General features: G+C 69.9%; 2 protein-coding genes across 4 annotated transcripts; one reads left to right on the plus strand and one right to left on the minus strand.

Annotated features, from left to right (window-relative positions):
- The first annotated feature begins 2,281 nt into the window (after positions 1–2,281).
- On the plus strand, positions 2,282–9,081 carry PKP3 (plakophilin 3). Its single transcript, XM_077115224.1, has 13 exons — positions 2,282–2,640; positions 4,396–4,475; positions 4,626–5,227; positions 5,305–5,428; positions 5,785–5,989; positions 6,204–6,378; positions 6,656–6,773; positions 6,840–7,010; positions 7,157–7,342; positions 7,701–7,854; positions 8,041–8,233; positions 8,411–8,498; positions 8,629–9,081. The coding sequence occupies exons 1-13, from the start codon at positions 2,415–2,417 to the stop codon at positions 8,662–8,664; spliced, it is 2,358 nt and encodes a 785-aa protein (XP_076971339.1). The 5' UTR covers positions 2,282–2,414; the 3' UTR covers positions 8,665–9,081.
- Positions 9,082–9,614: 533 nt separating this feature from the next.
- On the minus strand, positions 9,615–16,284 carry SIGIRR (single Ig and TIR domain containing). 3 transcript variants are annotated; one of them, XM_077115230.1, is made up of 10 exons: positions 16,087–16,284; positions 13,200–13,364; positions 12,273–12,471; positions 11,745–11,878; positions 11,495–11,635; positions 11,194–11,337; positions 10,901–11,003; positions 10,678–10,828; positions 10,187–10,376; positions 9,615–9,937 (listed from the first exon to the last, which is right to left on the minus strand). In XM_077115230.1, the coding sequence occupies exons 2-10, from the start codon at positions 13,204–13,206 to the stop codon at positions 9,774–9,776; spliced, it is 1,233 nt and encodes a 410-aa protein (XP_076971345.1). In that variant the 5' UTR covers positions 13,207–13,364; positions 16,087–16,284; the 3' UTR covers positions 9,615–9,773. The 3 variants fall into 3 exon arrangements, with proteins under 3 accessions (XP_076971345.1, XP_076971343.1, XP_076971344.1); XM_077115228.1 differs by lacking the exon at positions 16,087–16,284 and adding an exon at positions 14,540–14,707; XM_077115229.1 differs by lacking the exon at positions 16,087–16,284 and adding an exon at positions 14,502–14,707.
- Positions 16,285–16,373: the final 89 nt, after the last annotated feature.

Raw genomic sequence — 16,373 nt, forward strand, 5'->3', positions numbered from 1 at the left:
CCAGGAAACGGCACCCGTGGGTAGAGGGGGCCTGCACGCCACCGGGGCCTCCCAGTTCCCCGCTGCCTACAGGCCCTTCAATTTATCCACCTTGTAGAAAGAAACACTGACGTCCTTCTGAAACACAAATCTGACCTTGTCACTTCTCTGCTGAAAAGCACCCAAAGGATTCCCGCAGCTCTTTGCCGCGGCCTGCTTTCTCACCTTCTCCGCTGCCCCGCTGCTCTGTGGGCTCTAGCCACACTGCTCCCTTTTGGGTCTTCCTGGGCAAAGCTGGCTCCTTTAGGGGCCTCTGGGGGGCTTCTCCTCATGCCTGTAGGTGAGCTAAGTGTCTCCCCCACCCATAGACCTCTCAGACACCCCTCCCCCCAAGGGCTTCACCGGCTGTGGCTTGGGTAGGGGAGCTCCAGCAGGCGCCGGTTGGCTGGCACGCACACACCTTCCCCAAGGCAGCTGCCAAGCTCGGCATCCGTCGGCTGGGAGAACACTGGGTGGGCGCCGGGTGGGTGGTTGTGCCCCAAGCTCCCTCCCTCCAGCCCTGCCCATCATGCCCTCCCTCCCGCTCCTGCCCCTCCACTGCCCTCGGCCTCCCACCGCTCTGTGGACGACTTCCAGTCACCCCTCATGGCCCTCGGGACCCAGGGTTCAGCGGGCATTCAGCCGAGCCCCACAGAGCCCCGGTCCGACTTCCCAGGGTCCCTGCCAGAGCATGTCCTGCTCCTGCCTGGGCCCCCACGGCATCGTCAGGGGAGGGGGCAGCCAGGGCTGGTTGCACTGGGTCTCACCCGGTCCCGCCCCACAGCAGCCACAGGGGCCTTGGTGAGTGGTCAGTAGCGCAGGCTGCTCGGGGGTGCGGCCAGCTGCAGGGCTGCCCAGGCCGTGGGCATGAGGGAGACGGCCACAAGGGGTCCTGGGGACCTGTAGGCTCCTGGACAGTGGCCTCAGGGGTTCCCCCAGCTCTGCGGGGACCCCAGCCAGTCCTGTGGGGGACCCCAACCAGTCCTGTGGGGGACCCCAGCCAGTCCTGTGGGGTACCCTCCATGCATCCCCGCTCATACCTTTGAGCCCCCTCCTGTGGGGCCTGGCCTGGGCCCGGGGCGGTGGACCCGATGGAGGGTGGCGCGGCCGTGCCAGGCCCTGCTCTGCTGGGCGTGCTCAGGCCGCACAAACTTGTCTCCCGGGATTCTTCCACTCTAAACGCGTCTCCAAAGGAAGCGACCGGGCGGGTGAGCTGGGCGTTCCTGTGCCAGCGGTGCAGCCCACCACCCCGCACCCACCCACAAGCCTCATGGAGCACAGGGCGCCAGGACCCCCCAGGAGGCCTGCCCGCTGCATGGTAGGCGCCCCTGGCCTCCCTCCCCTCTCCTGCACACCCCAGCCTCGCCCATGTCCTCTGGCCCTCCTGGCCTTGCCACGGCGCCCCCAGCACCCGCCCAGCCTTCTGCGAGCAGATTGCAAATGGAGGTGGATGTCTTCCGGGCCCAGGGCCCAAGGCGGGGGTCTCCCCAGTGGAGCACAGAGCAAAGAAAGGGCCACGGGGCGGGAGCCAGGACGAGCACTTGGGGCCCCAGGCTGCTCGGAGCAGCACCCCCACCCCAGAACAACCCTGATGGCCTGGGAAGGCGGTTCCCCTCCCCAAGGCCCACCCTCTTCCCCGGAGACCCCAGCTGCTGCCCACCCGGCCGGGGACGCTGGCAGGCACCCACAGTCAGGCCCTCTGAGTCAGCCCCCCGCGGCGGTCCCGCCTGGCCTGGCGTCCTGACTCATGGGCTGGGCATGGCCTCCACCCCCACCGCCCGGGGGGCAGCAGGCCGGGAGAGGCGCCCAGGGCCCGGCCCTTTTGGGGGTACTGCAGAGGTGGGGTGGGGCTGGGCAAGTTCTGCGGCCTGCAGGGGCCCGAGCCTGGGGAGGGCTCACTGGGCACCAGGGAACGGGCCGCACGGGACTGCGGCCCCCTGACCGCACCCGCCCACCACTTGGAGCTGACCCCGCACCCAGCCCCCATCAGCACGGGGTTCCGCCACCACCGCCTGCGGCCAGACGCCCGGTGGCTTGCCTGGCCCCTACCTATACCTCGGAACGGGGCTGGGAGGGGCCGCTCGCTGCCCCCCCCCCCACCCGGGTGCATCTGTCCAGCCTGGCCCAAGGGCCCCGATCCCTGTCGCCCCCGCCTGGGCGGGGCTGGGGGGCCGGAGACCAGGCAGGCCTTGTTCTTCCACCCTGACTCCACCTTCGGCGGGCAGGTGGCCCCTCCCTCCCACCTGGCGCAGGTGAGCCCGCCCCCAGCCAGGCTCAGGGCCGGGCGGGCGTCTGTCTCCAGGCTGGCTCTGGGCGCGGCCAGCGGGGAGGGGACTTGGGGACAGGGCCGCGCGGGACGAGGCCGTGAGACAGCTCGGGAGCCCGCGGCCGCCGCCATGCAGGACGGCAACTTCCTGCTGTCTGCCCTGCAGCCCGAGGCCGGCGTGTGCTCCCTGGCGCTGCCCTCGGACCTGCAGCTGGACCGCCGGGGCGCCGAGGGGCCGGAGGCCGAGCGGCTGCGGGCGGCCCGCGTCCAGGAGCAGGTCCGCGCCCGCCTCCTCCAGCTGGGCCAGCAGCCGCGGCACAACGGCGAGGCCGAGGCGGGGGTTGAGGCCGCCAGAGGTAGGCCCGCGTGGGGCAGGGGCCAGATGCAGGGTGGGGCGGCCGCGCGGCAGGCCCGGCGCCCTGACTCACGGAGCCTGGCACTGAGTCACCACCCAGCCCGCCCTGCCCAGCGTGGGAAGAGCCGAGGCGGGGCCGCGGTCCTGGGCACGGACCCCCGCACTTCCGGGCTGAGCCTGGCCGAGTGCTGCCAGTGTGCCCGGTGCCCCTGCGTGCCCAGGCCCGCGCCAGAGGCCACCCTCGGAGGCACCAGGCACAGGCCGGGACCCCAGGGCCCGGGATGATGAGCAGAAGGGAGGTGCAGGCCTGGCGGCTGGGAGACCTGGGGGCCGGCCACCCCGTGTGGACCAGGGGCTCCCTGTGGGGCTGCAGGGACCCTGAACTTCTCCCGGGTAGGGGAGTCCTGAGTGTCAACCAGGCCCACCCCCCTTGTGGGAATGCTGGCCTCACAGGTCGGGTGGGGGTGGGGGCTGAAGAGACCCACCGAGGCAGGGCACTCACGGCATGCACTCAGGAAGGGTCATTTCCCCCTTGCAGCCACAGGAATGACAGTCAGGCAGCAGGCTGTACCGCCCAGGGTCAGGGCCTGGTCCAGCCCTGGGACCTTGGCTTGGTCGGGAGAGAAGCCAGGAGAGCCTGGACCCCGCGTCCGCCCTGTCGCTGACCTCAGCCTTGCTGGCAGCCAGGCCGAGTGCCCAGGGGTCGTGGGTGGAGGCAGGGCAGGGAGGGGTTAATTACCACACTGACTGCCCTGCCAATTAGGGGAGGAGGATCATAATTTGGAGTTAGGGGTAAGGGCCCCCAAATAGGGGGCGTGCACCCCCAGGCTGAGCCTCGCTGGCGTCAAAGGGTTAATAGCCCCCGCTTAGAAGCCTCATTAACCAAGGTGGGTCTGGGGAGCATGCTGGGGTGGGGCTCTGGCAGAGGCAGAGGGAGGACTCCTTTACCCAAGTCTCCCCACCCCTCCCTGACACCCCCACCCGCCCACAAACCCTGCCCCTGGGGTCCCCCGCTCTACCCCAGGCCATTTCCACGGCTCTGGGTCTTGTTTCAGCTCTTACCTAATTGCTTCTAGGACCTGTCCATCCCTCCGTGACCCACCCACCTGTCCGCCCAGCCAACCAAATACCTGTCTGCCTGTCCGTCCATTCTGCCATCCACCATTGTCCCTTCACCAATCCTGGTACCTCTCCATCCAAACTGTCTGACCATCAACTCACCTGTTCACTGGTCCATGCACCAGGCAGGCCTGCCCACTCACCATCCTCCTAGCTGACCCTCTTCACCTCAGTCTGTCCACCTGCCTGTCCTACCTAATATTCCTCTGTCCACCTGTCTCTCCGCCCACTCATCCTCCACCCACCCACCTGCCCATCTATCTACTCATCCCTGAGTCGGTGTTTGTCCAGTTGGGGACAGGTGTGGTCCCTGTCTGGGGCTCTGCCAGGTGGGAGAAGAGTCTGCCTGTCAGGACAGCTGCCCAGGTAGACGCCGGGCCCTCGGGGAGCGCAGCCACTCCCGAGCAGTCCTTGCGGTCCCAGCAGCCCGGCCCGGTGGGGTCTGGCGCGGGAGGAGCTCAGAGACAGGAGGTCCATGTGTGCTGGGCCGGCAGGGGCTGGAGAGCTGGCGAAGGGGCCCTGACACCTTCCTGGGGAAGGGGGCCCAAGGAGGGCGGCCGAGGCCCGGCGGGCACAGGTCGGGCAGCTCCCGCTGGGCCGTCCAGTCCAGCCGGGCTACCAGCATCCCTGTCCCCAGGCGCGTCCCGGACGCAGTTCCACACGCTGCAGACTGGCTTCAGCTCCCGCTCCCAGGGCCTGAGTGCAGACACGGCCTCGGTGAGTGGCACCCCTGCTCCGGCCCTGGGTGTGGGGGCTTCTGGGTTCTGCAGGCCTCGGGGGACCCTGGGGTGGGACTGCGGGCCCTCGGGTCAGGGAGAGGGACCGGCTCTCCTGGCTGGCCCCACCTTCACAGCCCCCTCCTCCCAGGCCTTCCGGCCGCTCGCCAAACCCACCTACAGCCCGGCCTCCTGGTCCTCGCGCTCAGCAGTGGACCTGAGCACCACTCGGAGGCTGAGCACCGCCCAGCACGGGGGCAGTACCTTCGGGGCATACGGGGGAGCCCCGGCTGCCGCCCCCATGCCTCCCCGGCCAGTGTCCTTGCACGAGCGCGGCGGGCTGGGCAGCCGGGCGGACTACGACACACTGTCCCTGCGCTCCCTGCGGCTGGGCCCGGCCGGCCTGGATGACCACTGCAGCGTGCTGTCTGAGCAGTTGGTGCCCGCCACCACCGCCGCCTACAGGGCCTTCGCCTACGAGCGCCCAGCCAGCTCCGCTCTGGACTGGCCAGATGCCGCCGAGGCCCCCCCCAGCCGGACCATCCGCGCCCCTGCCATGCGGACGCTGCAGCGTTTCCAGAGCAGCCACCGCAGCCGGGGGGCGCTGGGGGCCATGCCGGGGACCGTCTTGGAGCCCGTGGCCCGAGCCCCTTCGGTGCGCAGCCTCAGCCTGGCAGATCCCGGCCACCTGCCGGACGTGCGCAGGCTGGACAGCTACAGCGGCCACCACACCCTGCAGAGGCTGAGCAGCGGGTGAGCCGGGCCGGCCTGGGGGAGCGCCTGCTACTTGGGGCTGCCAGCCCATCTGACCCCGACCTCTGGCCCTGCAGCTTCGACGACATGGACCTGCCCTCGGCGGTCAAGTACCTGATGGCCTCAGACCCCAACCTGCAGGTGCTGGGAGCCGCCTACATCCAGCACAAGTGCTACAGTGACCCCACTGCCAAGAAGCAGGTAGCTGCCCCCTCAAAGCCGCTGAGCCCTCCTTGCCCACTGCCTCCCGCCACTGACCGCCGTCACTGACTCCCCACCCTCTACTGACCACTGACCCGACCATACCCTGCTGATCCTCAAGCTCACTGGGGAGACTCCATCCTGCAGCGTCTCCTGAGAGGAGAAATGTGGGAGTGAGCAGTTTGCACACGCCTGTAAACACCTGCCCACACCCGCACGACCCACACACACCATGCAAGGGCACACGCCTGCATACACTTGCACACGTTAGCACATACCTGCACACATGTGCATGCACCTGCGCGTGTGCACAGGCCTGCATGCACCTGCAAGGTCTGCGCACCCATGCCCGGCAGGCCTGCAGCCTCCAGGCCGTGCCGAGGCTGGTGAAGCTCTTCAACCACGCGAACCAGGAGGTGCAGCGCCACGCCACGGGCGCCATGCGCAACCTCATCTACGACAACGCGGACAACAAACTGGCCCTGGTGGAGGAGAACGGCATCTTCGAGCTGCTGCGGACCCTGCGTGAGCAGGACGACGAGCTGCGCAAGAACGTCACCGGTGCGCCCCCCACGCCGCCCCGCCTCGGGCTTGTCCCTGTGCCATGTCGTGAGGGGGGGACCCGAGCCCCCAGCCCCAAGTGCTGCCGTCACGTCCGAGGCCCCACAGGACACACCGCACACCTTCGACCCCAGGGCGGGTTGCGAAAGCCACACCCACCTGCGGGGGGTGCAGAGAGGCCCGAGGGGTGGCCCTGACCCCCTGCCCGCCGCAGGCATCCTGTGGAACTTGTCGTCCAGCGACCACCTCAAGGACCGCCTGGCCCGAGACACGCTGGAGCAGCTGACCGACCTGGTGCTGAGCCCCCTCTCGGGGGCAGGGGGGCCGCCCCTCACCCAGCAGAACGCCTCGGAGGCGGAGATCTTCTACAACGCCACGGGCTTCCTCAGGTGGGGGCGGCGCAGGGGCCAGTGGCTGGAGCAGGGCTGGGGGCTGAGGCTGGCGGGACGGGCACAGGCCCTGGGGCCAGGAGGGGTCACACTACTGGGTTTCTCAGATAGGCCGGGAGCAGCGAGCAGAGAGGGCCAGCTAGGGTGGGGTGGGGTGGGGGTCGGCACTCAGGGATGCAGTCCAGGCTGTCGGGGGGCTTGGGACCAGGGGTCCTGGGGGCAGGTCTGCCAGGGGCCCTGAGGGCCCTGGGGATCTCTGATGAGCTTCCACCCACAGGAACCTCAGCTCAGCCTCCCAGGCCACCCGCCAGAAGATGCGGGAGTGCCACGGCCTGGTGGACGCCCTGGTCACCTACATCAACCACGCTCTGGACGTGGGCAAGTGCGAGGACAAGGTGAGCTGCCGGCGGGGCGGCGGGCGAGGGCCGGCGAGGGCTGCGCTGACGCCCGCCCTCCCGCAGAGCGTGGAGAACGCCGTGTGCGTGCTCAGGAACCTGTCCTACCGCCTGTACGACGAGATGCCGCCGTCCGCACTGCAGCGGCTCGAGGGCCGGGGCCGCAGGGACCTGGCGGGGGCGCCGCCGGGCGAGGTGGTGGGCTGCTTCACGCCGCAGAGCCGGCGGCTGCGCGAGGTAGGCGGGGCGGGGGCGGGGGCGGGGGTGGGGGTGGGGGTGGGGCCAGGGTCATGGGTGGGGGTGGGGCCAGGTGGGGCGGGGCTACTGCCCCTGGCGTGGGCGTGGCCCTGGCCTGACCGGCCCGCCCTGCTGCCCCTGCCCAGCTGCCGCTCACGGCGGACGCGCTGACCTTTGCGGAGGTGTCCAAGGACCCCAAAGGCCTGGAGTGGCTGTGGAGCCCCCAGATCGTCGGTCTGTACAACCGGCTGCTGCAGCGCTGTGAACTCAACAGGAACACGACCGAGGCGGCGGCCGGGGCGCTGCAGAACATCACGGCGGGCGACCGCAGGGTGAGCGCTGCCGGACAGGGGCCGGGGCCTGGACATGGTGTGGAAGAGGCGGGAAGCGCTGGAGCAAGTGTCAGCGACCTAGGGAGGGACGGAGGGAGGGACGGGGGTGGGGGGTCACAGAAGCGGGGCGGAGGGGGGACATAGGTGAGGTCTCAGCCTCTCTAAGACCAGCGAGGGACAGGAGGCCAGTGTCTTGGATGGTGGGGGGGCATCTTGTCCTGTGGGGGGGTGGGGGGAGCGGGACTTGAGCCGAGGGGGCGGTATGCGAGCCGCCCTGGGCGAGGCCACACAGCAGGTGCCGAGACAGAAGGTGGAGCCCAGCCGGCGGCGACGCCCTCACCTGCCCCTCCCCGCGCAGTGGGCGGGCGTGCTGAGCCGCCTGGCCCTGGAGCAGGAGCGGATCCTCAACCCCCTGCTGGACCGCGTGCGCACTGCAGACCCCCTCCAGCTGCGCTCGCTGACCGGCCTCATCCGCAACTTGTCCCGCAACGCCCGGAACAAGGACGAGATGTGTGAGTCAGGCACCCCCGCAGCCTGGGTTCTGCCCTCCCCGGGGTCCATCTCTCCACGGGGGGGCTTGGGGCATGCTGGAGCCCAGGTAGAGTAGCCGGGCACGCCAGGCCGGGTAGGGAGGCAGGGACTGAAGGCCCCAAGGCACCATAGAGGGGCTGGAGGCTGAGCTCCGACGGTCCTGGCAGCCACGAAGGTGGTGAGTCACCTGATCGAGAAGCTCCCCGGGAGTGTGGGCGAGAAGGCACCGCCGGCCGACGTGCTGGTCAACATCATCGCCGTCCTCAACAACCTGGTGGTGGCCAGTCCCGTGGCCGCCCGCGACCTGCTCTACTTTGACGGGCTCCGCAAGCTCGTCTTCATCAAGAAGAGGCGAGACAGGTAAGGGCCTGGCCGGACCCCAGGGCTGAGCCCACCCAGGGCTGAGCCCACCCAAGTGTGACCCCACGCTGCGGCAGCCTGGCCCTCCCCGCACCACAGCACCCCAGAAGCTGGGGCTCCCCCAGCCCACCCCAGCTGTGGCTGGGCCTGCAGCCCTGACCCCGCTCCCCACCCCAGCCCTGACAGCGAGAAGTCCTCCCGCGCGGCCTCCAGCCTCCTGGCCAACCTGTGGCAGTACAACAAGCTCCACCGTGACTTCCGCGCGGTGCGTTAGTGGGCGGGGTCTCGGGGCCTGGCACCGGGGAGGGGCGGGGCCTCGGGGCGTGGCACCAGGGAGGGGCGGGGCGCCGGGGGCGGGTGCCGTGCGCTCACCCCGAGGCCCTGTCTCGCTGCAGAAGGGCTATCGGAAGGAGGACTTCTTGGGTCTGTAGTGAGGCCTTCCTGGAGGCGCCGCCTGGCCACGAGGGCGGCTCAGTACTGCTCACTGCCGGCCCGCTGGACGAGAAGTCAACGGCTGGAGGCCCCTGCAAGGGAGTCCCCTGCTTGACCCTGCGAGGGGTCTGGGCCACCGGGGGCGGGGGAGGGGTGACAAGGCTGGTGTCTGGGGGCTTTGGGACTTGACTTCTGTGGGGGTGGGGTGCTTGGGGATGCTCTGGTGCTTGGGAGTGTGACTGTCGCACTTGGCAAAGGGAGGGGAGGCTGGCCGCGGCCGATAGCCCCCGAGGCGGCCAGCACAGGGCAATAAAGGTGCCGTGACAGCAGCCACAGCCTCCGTGCTTGCGTGGACAGCTGACCTAGAAGCGTCTGATGCGGGCTTCAGCTGTGTCCACCCACCCCTGCACACACACCGGCCTCCCGAGTCAGAAGCCCCGGGGGCAGAGAGCAGAGATGACCCACAGAGGGACAGGGAAGGGGAGGGGAGGGATATCTGGCAACACAAGGCAAGAGGTCAAGGGGAGAGGGTGTGGGGACACAGCGGCATCCGTGCTGCCTGGCGCGTGGCCGCACCCCAGCGGCAGACCTTGTGGGCGGCCAGCAAATGCCCCCGCAGCCCCGACCGCAGGTCACCACCGCTGGAGACCGCGCCCCTTCCCATCTTCGCCCCCTCTGGGTCAAGTGGTGCAGAGGCCACCAGCCATGCTGTCACAGCCAAGGCTGCTGCCGTAAAAAGGCCTTGCAGTGGCTAAAAGGCTTGCCCTTGGGACAGGACTGGGGACAGTTAGGCCACAAAGTGGACAGGGAGCTCCTCGGGGTGCAGGGGAACGACCAGGGTAGGCAGTGGGAAAGGGGAAGGGGCCTGGGGTGGACGCAGGGGCTCGGGGGGAAGCTGTGTCCCCAACGCAGGCACCACCCACCCGCCCCGGAAGAGGAGACACCCAGGAAAGGTGCAAAAGAACTTTATTTTCCTGGCACAAGGAGGGGCTCTCCCCTTGGGGGTCCCAGGCACAGGCGGGGCAGGGGTTGTGGTCCTGCTGAGGGGAGAGGGAACCCTGCAGACCCCAAGCCCAACCGTCCCTGGCGACCTGCCACAGTGGGCGGGCTACACGTCCTCCTCAGAAACCAGGCAGTAGAAGTCCGTTCGGGCGCCGTAGTTGCGGGAGCCCAGGTCCGAGACGTCCAGTTCACTGCTGCGGCCCTCTCGCAGCACCGCCCCGCTTGCGGGCGCCGGAGCTGATGGCTCTGCCAGGACCGGCCCTCGCACCCCTGGATGGGAGGGACAGTGCCATGGCCTCGGGCTGGGCGGCCCACAGTCCGCCTTCCACCAGGACACCCTGCCCAGGGGTCACTGCCTGCTGCCTCTCTGGCCTGTGGTGGCCTTTGAAGTCGAGAGGTTCCCATGGGGAGAGGGAGAGTATCTGTGCCCGGCCCCTCCCCACTGCAGGGGGGCCCCCCTCTGGGCCCCTCTGCCCTGCCCCATCCCCCCAGGCTGGGGGCTGGCGTGGGCTGGCTTACCCAGGTCTCCCTCGGGGTCCGGGTCCAGGCCTGGTTCCAGGGTCCCCCCCTCAGAGACTCGGCCTCGGATAGTCAGCATGGGGTCCTTGTCACCCTGCAGCTGGGTCTGAGGATCTCCCCCCAGTGCCCTGTACCGCACTTTCCGTGGCAGGGCCAGCTGCAGCTCCTTCCAAAAATCGGAGGACGGCGTCTGCGGACCGGGTGGGCCATGAGGGTGGTAGTGGGGCGGGGGGGGGGGGGGGGGGGGGGGGGGGGGCGGTGAGCCGCTGCCACCGTGAGCGCCACGGACACACAGCCCCTCTCCTCCCCTTCACGGCCCCGGGCCCACCACAGCGCCGGTGGTCCACAACCTCCCCCACGCAGAGAAATCCACCCCCCACCGTCTCCCTGACCCCGCTGCCCTTCTCCACCACCCGATCCCAGAGCCGCCCAGCGCACGCCCACGCAATGCCCCTCCGCCCGCGTGGCGGAGCCTCGCCACCGAGCCTCACCACCGAGCCGGTCTTCCAGAGCAGCAAGGTCACCAGGTGGCGGTGCTGGCGCAGCAGGCGGAGCGCGGGGTGCGCGGGTTCGCGCCGCTGGCCCTCGAAGGTGATAAAGATGGGTCTGCGTGTGAGTTCGAGCAGGCGGCAGAGGCCTTCCCTGCGCGGGAAGGGGGGACCGTCAGGGTGGCCGCGGCTGGGGATTCCCGCCCCCGCCCCGCGCGAGACCCACCGGAAGCTGTGGCTGCACCAAGCCCGGCCCAGGAAGGCGTCGGAGAGCACCACGACCAGGCGCCTGCAGCGGCTCAGGTTCACCACGAGGTCCGCCGACGGCTCTGCGGGACGCGCCGTCTCAGGGGGCGGGGGCGGAGGGGCGGGGCTTCGCGGGGCCGGGCGGGGCGGGGCCGCGGGCGGGGCTGGGCTGCGGGCGGGGCGGGCCAGGAGGGGGCGGAGGGCGAGGCCTCGCGGGGCCGCAGGCGGGGCAGGGCTGCGGGCGGGGCGGGGCTGCAGGGCCGGGGGCGGTACCCGCACGCGGCAGCAGGTCTCGGTCTTCCAGGAGGAGCTTGTAGCCCCGACACCGCTCCAGCTGCGGCTTCAGGATGAAGTTCACGAACTTCCGGTCCTCGGGGCAGCCGCTGTAGGAGATGTAGGCGTCGTAGAGCTTCCCGTCTGCGGGCGGGGCGGCGGGGCCCGGTCAGTGCGCACCCCCGAGGCCCCCGGGCGGCCGGGCACCGGCCTCACGCAGCCCTAAGCCCCTCGGCTGAGCGGCCACCTCGTCCCCCCAGCCCCCTCCGTAGCTCAGGACGGCCCCGCGGGCCGCACGCACCGTTCACCTCCACCTCGCCATGGGCGTCCTGGTACCAGAGCAGCACGTTGAGGCGGCACTTCACGTAGAGCAGCGCGGCCAGGACCAGCGCAAGCACGACGAGCAGCGAGGCCAGCACCGCAGCCACGTGGCCGACCGGGCCTGGGGAGGTGCAGCCTGAGCCGCCGCCCCCCACCCCCGAGCTCTGGAGCCCCCGCCCTCCTTCTGGGCCCTGCACCAGGACCCCCAGGCCTGCCCCGGCACCCCTCACCGGCTTTCCAAAGCCTGAAGGAGGAGGAGCTGACATTGTGGATGGCGCACTTGAAGGCCCCGTAGTCCTCAGTGCCGGTCAGGCTGACCTCCAGGACACTGGACACGAGGGCCTCTGACCAATTGTCCCTGACCCTGGGGAGACAAGGTCCCAACCTCTCACCTGTGGCCTGAGCATCAGCCGATACCCCAGGGCCCTGCTGCACTCACCAGGGACGCTGCACATGCGGCTTTCTGGGTGGTCTCTGAGCTAGAGAAATAGCCAGAACCTGGGGGCGGGGCTCTGTTTGGGGACAGTCACCCTAACCCGAGGTCAGTGACCTCAGTCCAGCTCTGAGACTCTGTTGGGCACCCTGGAGAGGGGCCACCCTGGATCTGTCCCTGCAGCCACTGGCCCTTGGTCTGAGTCCAGGGCGGCCCTCTGCCCACACCCTGCCTGGGGAGCCACTACTCAGAACCGTGTCTAGGTGGCCGGAGACTGTGGTATTGGGCGGCCGCCGGCCTGGGATTCGTTCCCCCAGTCTCTTACCAGGCGTCCCCCTGGAGGCTGTAGTGGCTTCCGTTGCCCAGCGGCTGCCCATCCTTCTGCCACTGCACGGAGGGCAGGGAGCAGTGGGGCCCAGAGGCCACCCAGGCTGTGCAGTTCAGAGTGACCGTGCTGCCCAGAGCAGGCCCCAGGACCTGGTCTCCAGGCGGGGAGAGGAAGTGGGGTGCCCCATCACAGACACCTGCAGAGAGGGAGCCACGCAGTTGTGCCCAGGCTTCTGCATGCCCCCAGGCTGGCCTGCGGCTCCAAGAGAAAGGGGGTAGTGGGTGGGGCGTGCTGCTTGGTGGTGGGCAAGACACGGCAGCAGTCCCCCATGGCGGTGGCCTGTATGGCAGGATGGCTGGCCCAGCCCTCAGGAGGGACATTGGCACGGAGGGCAGTGGGCACTCGTCCCGCATTGTCTTAGTTCTGCACCCTCTACCCCAGGGCAGGGTGCCAAGCTGCGCCCCCTCCCCCAGCCCAGGCTTGCCCCTGCCGGAAGGCTCTGCAGAGAACGTGGGTGCTGGGGTCCAGGGGACTCGGGTGCTGGGTGTGATGCGCCCACTGCAGGGGTGGGCAAGGTGGGTGCCTGGGACCCTGGAACCCTCCACCCCAGGCCACAGCCAGCCCCCCCATACCCTGAGCCTGAACTTCCCCCTTTAAGTGGGGGGGGGGGTCGGAGGAGACCACCATCATCTTGGTAGAGGTGGTCCCCTGCCCCCTGCCCCCATCCCTACCTGCCCTGCCCAGCACCCACTCTCAGCGTTCCTGGGCTTGGCTGGCCCCTGGCCCCTGGTCTGGAGGCCTGAGCAGGGGTAGGCGCAGGCCCTTCCTTGCTGTCTGCCAAGGGCTGGAGTGCTTGACGTGGGGGAGGGAGACCTTTGTCCCCCCAGCTGCAGACTGAGCAGAGGGCCCCCCCGACCTCCCTACCTGCCATGGCTCTGGCTGCGGCCTCCCCCGGGCCACAGGCAAGCGTGCCACCGGCGCCACCACCAGGGCTCCTTGGCCTGACCAGGTGGGTCTTCTCTGGCCACGCAGGACTCTCTGTCCCTGTGACCAGTTGGTCAGGGCCCCTGGATGCGTCAGAGGCTGCCGCTGTCCCCAGGGAACAAGTTAAACGGGAACAGGATGAGTTAACGAGTAACCGCACTGGCCGCAGATGGCACTGCCCCCTGCCGGGGTTCTTCCCTGCCCAGACCCAGAGGCGGCAGAGGCCCAGGCATGGCTGGGGTTGCCCGGGCACCTGGCAATCACAGCCCAGGTTCTGGGGGCTCTCCGCCAGGCCTGAGGTCCAGGTGTGCCCACCCCAGGGCCCACCCCCATGACAGCACAGGGCAGGCAGGTGGGGACTGTGGGGTGGCCAGAGGGCACCAGTTGGGGCAGAAATTTCTGTTTGGCCCTCAGATGCCCTTAGAGCAGCGCTGGCGCATGCGAGGGGGTGGGGGTGCTGCTGGGCAGGGGGGCTTCTAGTTCCAGTCACGCTTGTGGACCCTGAAGACTGAGCCCAGCCCTGAGGCTGTCCGGGGCAGGAGAGGCAGCAGGGCCTGGCCAGGATGGGACTACACTGATGGCCTTGTGGGGCGTCCCCAGACCCCCCAGGACCTGACTTGTCACTTCCAGTCCCAGAGATTTCATCCAGGTGTCTGTCCAGTTTTCCAAGGGAACCCCCCCTCTGAGGTGCCTTCCTTCCTGCAGGGGCCCGAGACCCCCCAGCCCCCAGGGGTGGGCGCTGTGCCCCACAAGCCCTGGCCTGCGAGCCTTGGGTGAGGTTCTCCTTGGCGGCCCAGAGCCCTGGAGGTCCCCTCCCCAGCGGCACCCCAGTTTCAGCCTGTGTGTTCACCAGGTGTTCGCTGAGCACCACGCACTCCCTGCTGAGTGGGATGGGGGCTGGAGCTGGGGAGGGGCTCAGGCCCTAAAGCCCAGGGCACCCCAGCCTCCCCTCCCCCACCAGCGGCCGGGCCCAGGTCTGGCTGGGCAGGCATCTCCGTGGGAAGAACCCGCGCCAGGTGTGTCGTGGCGGCTGTGACAAGGCCTAGAAGGCTTTTCCGGTGCAGCGTGGCCGGCAGGACGCAGGCTAAACTGCCCACGTGGGCCAGGAGGCGGCAGGGCCCTCCCGCACACACGCAGCCCTCACACACCCACGGACTTCCATTGCCACTGCACACGCGCCCCCGGCACGCTCAGCACGCACCTGCGCACTGCCGCCCCAGCCCTCCTCTCCCTCGCATGCACCTAGTCCCCTGGCCCCCTGGCCAGCTGTGGGGCGTCACCTGGCTCCCGCTCTCTCCTCCTGGGGGGACAGCAGTCACTCCTGCGCGCTCAGGCCCGTTCCGCCCCTGTCTCCACATTCCCCCAGGGCGCGGTGTGTGCTGATGAGAGCCCCGACGCCCCGGAGCTTCCTGGCCTTGCAGTCACATCCTCTCCTGAACACGAACACCCCCGGATCCCCGCCCGCCCCCTTCCTGTGACCGCCGCAGGCCTTCCTCTGAGGCGTTCACCAAGCACCACACTTCCCGCCTGCCCTGGAGGTGCCTGGCGGGGTCCTGGGGAGGTGCAGGAGGGCACAGGACCTGCTTCTGGACCCCCCGTGCTTTTCTCTCCCCTGACCGGGCCTAGGGCCCCCTCCCGGTCCACCTCCCAGGCAAAGCCCCAAGCTGCTGAACGGCCACAAGAGGCAGTGGGCAGCTCTGGACCTCAGCTGCGGGTTGGGGCAGAACCTGTTTTCCAGATCAGGAAGCTAACATGGAGACCGGGGTGCGGGTGGCATCTCCTGTTGTCCCCACTGGGCCCCCAGACTGACCTGGGTGGGGACTGCTGCCCAGGGAAACTGGAAGTCTCCAGCTCCTGGCCCTGACCCCGCCAGGGGCTGCTGCCCATCCTGACCGCACTCAGGCCTGCGGCAACCCCCTGGGAGGTGGGTGAGTGGGCCCAGGGCCGGCTGGGTGGCTCCCCCGCCACACCTCGCGCAGCCTGAGCCGGGTGTGGAGCAGGGTCTCCAGCCACCAGTCAGCCCGGGCCACCCTGCGCAGCTGCCTGGCCAGTCCCTGTGGGAGGATGCTCTGCCACACATGCCCTGGCACAGCGAACACCAGGGATGACCACCCCCCCAGGCGCCTGCGAGGCTGTCCCCTTGCCTTGGCTCACTGCCTCCCTCTGCCGCCTACTGAAGTCCATGCTCCAGACAATTCATAAAACCCCAGAGCACCTCAGGGCACCCTCCTGCGGGGACCCCCCCATGGCGCCCCCGCCCCCACACCACCCTCCACCTGCTGACTCCTGTGGCTCCCACCAAGCCCCTCCCCGGCCGGCACCCTCAGGCTGCTAAACCTGCAGCAGGACACGCGAGCCTCCATCCTCCCCTAACGGGGGGGCGCCCATAGCGCCGAGAAGGCCCCCGACCCGGAGGAGCAGCTCCCGGCCCTCCTGCACCCGTAAGCAGGCGGGGCGGAGGTGCACATGGCGGAAGCTCCAGGCGCCGCGCAGCACGGGGAGTGGCGGGGTGGGGGTGGGGGTTCCCTGCGCTCCGCGTTTCCTCCCGCCCTGCCCGAGGAGGGGCGGCGGAGCCAACAGCCCACGTCGGGCGGCGCTGGAAGAGCGGCTCCGGCCCCGCCGTCCCCAAGGCCCCAGGGCGTCGACGCGGCCGAACTCCGGCTTCCGGGCTATGCTGGTGGCCGGCCGGCTCCGGGCCACTTCCTGCGGGGACCGCGCCCGCCGCGCTCCTCGGGGCGCCGAACTCCCAGAGCCGCAAGCCCCAGGCCTCGCCGCCGCTCCCGAAGAACGGCGACCTTCAGTCCCCCCGCGTCCCCGAGCCACTGACCTGTTGCCCGGGACCTCCGCCCGCGCGGCCCCGGGCCAGGGACGGACACCTGGGTCAGGTGCGTAGCAGCGACAGCCCGGCGGCCGCGGAAGGTGCGCCCCGCCCTGCAGCGCGGCGGGAGGGCGGCCCCAGGTGTCCCGCTGTGCGCCCGAGGCTGTGGCTGGAGAGAGCTGCGCTCAGCCGCGCGAGCTGCCGCCACCGGGCCTGGGGCGGCGCCAACCGGCCCAACCAGCCCCGGGAGTTTCTGGAGCCCCGGGCGGGGCCAGGTGTTCCTTGGAGACTCCAGG

Source organism: Tamandua tetradactyla, chromosome 9 (genome assembly GCF_023851605.1).
Source record: "Tamandua tetradactyla isolate mTamTet1 chromosome 9, mTamTet1.pri, whole genome shotgun sequence".
NCBI classification, from domain to species: domain Eukaryota; kingdom Metazoa; phylum Chordata; class Mammalia; order Pilosa; family Myrmecophagidae; genus Tamandua; species Tamandua tetradactyla.

Excerpts from the sequence above, each read along its gene's own strand:
- PKP3 (XM_077115224.1), top strand. The coding sequence starts at position 2,415 with ATGCAGGACGGCAACTTCCTGCTGTCTGCCCTGCAGCCCGAGGCCGGC. Across the intron at positions 5,990-6,203 it reads GCTGCGCAAGAACGTCACCG|GCATCCTGTGGAACTTGTCG; the intron begins GTGCGCCCCCCA and ends TGCCCGCCGCAG. Across the intron at positions 6,774-6,839 it reads TGGGCAAGTGCGAGGACAAG|AGCGTGGAGAACGCCGTGTG; the intron begins GTGAGCTGCCGG and ends GCCCTCCCGCAG.
- SIGIRR (XM_077115230.1), bottom strand. Across the intron at positions 11,338-11,494 it reads TGGCGAGGTGGAGGTGAACG|ACGGGAAGCTCTACGACGCC; the intron begins GTGCGTGCGGCC and ends CCCCGCCCGCAG. Across the intron at positions 10,829-10,900 it reads TGGTGCAGCCACAGCTTCCG|GGAAGGCCTCTGCCGCCTGC; the intron begins GTGGGTCTCGCG and ends CTTCCCGCGCAG.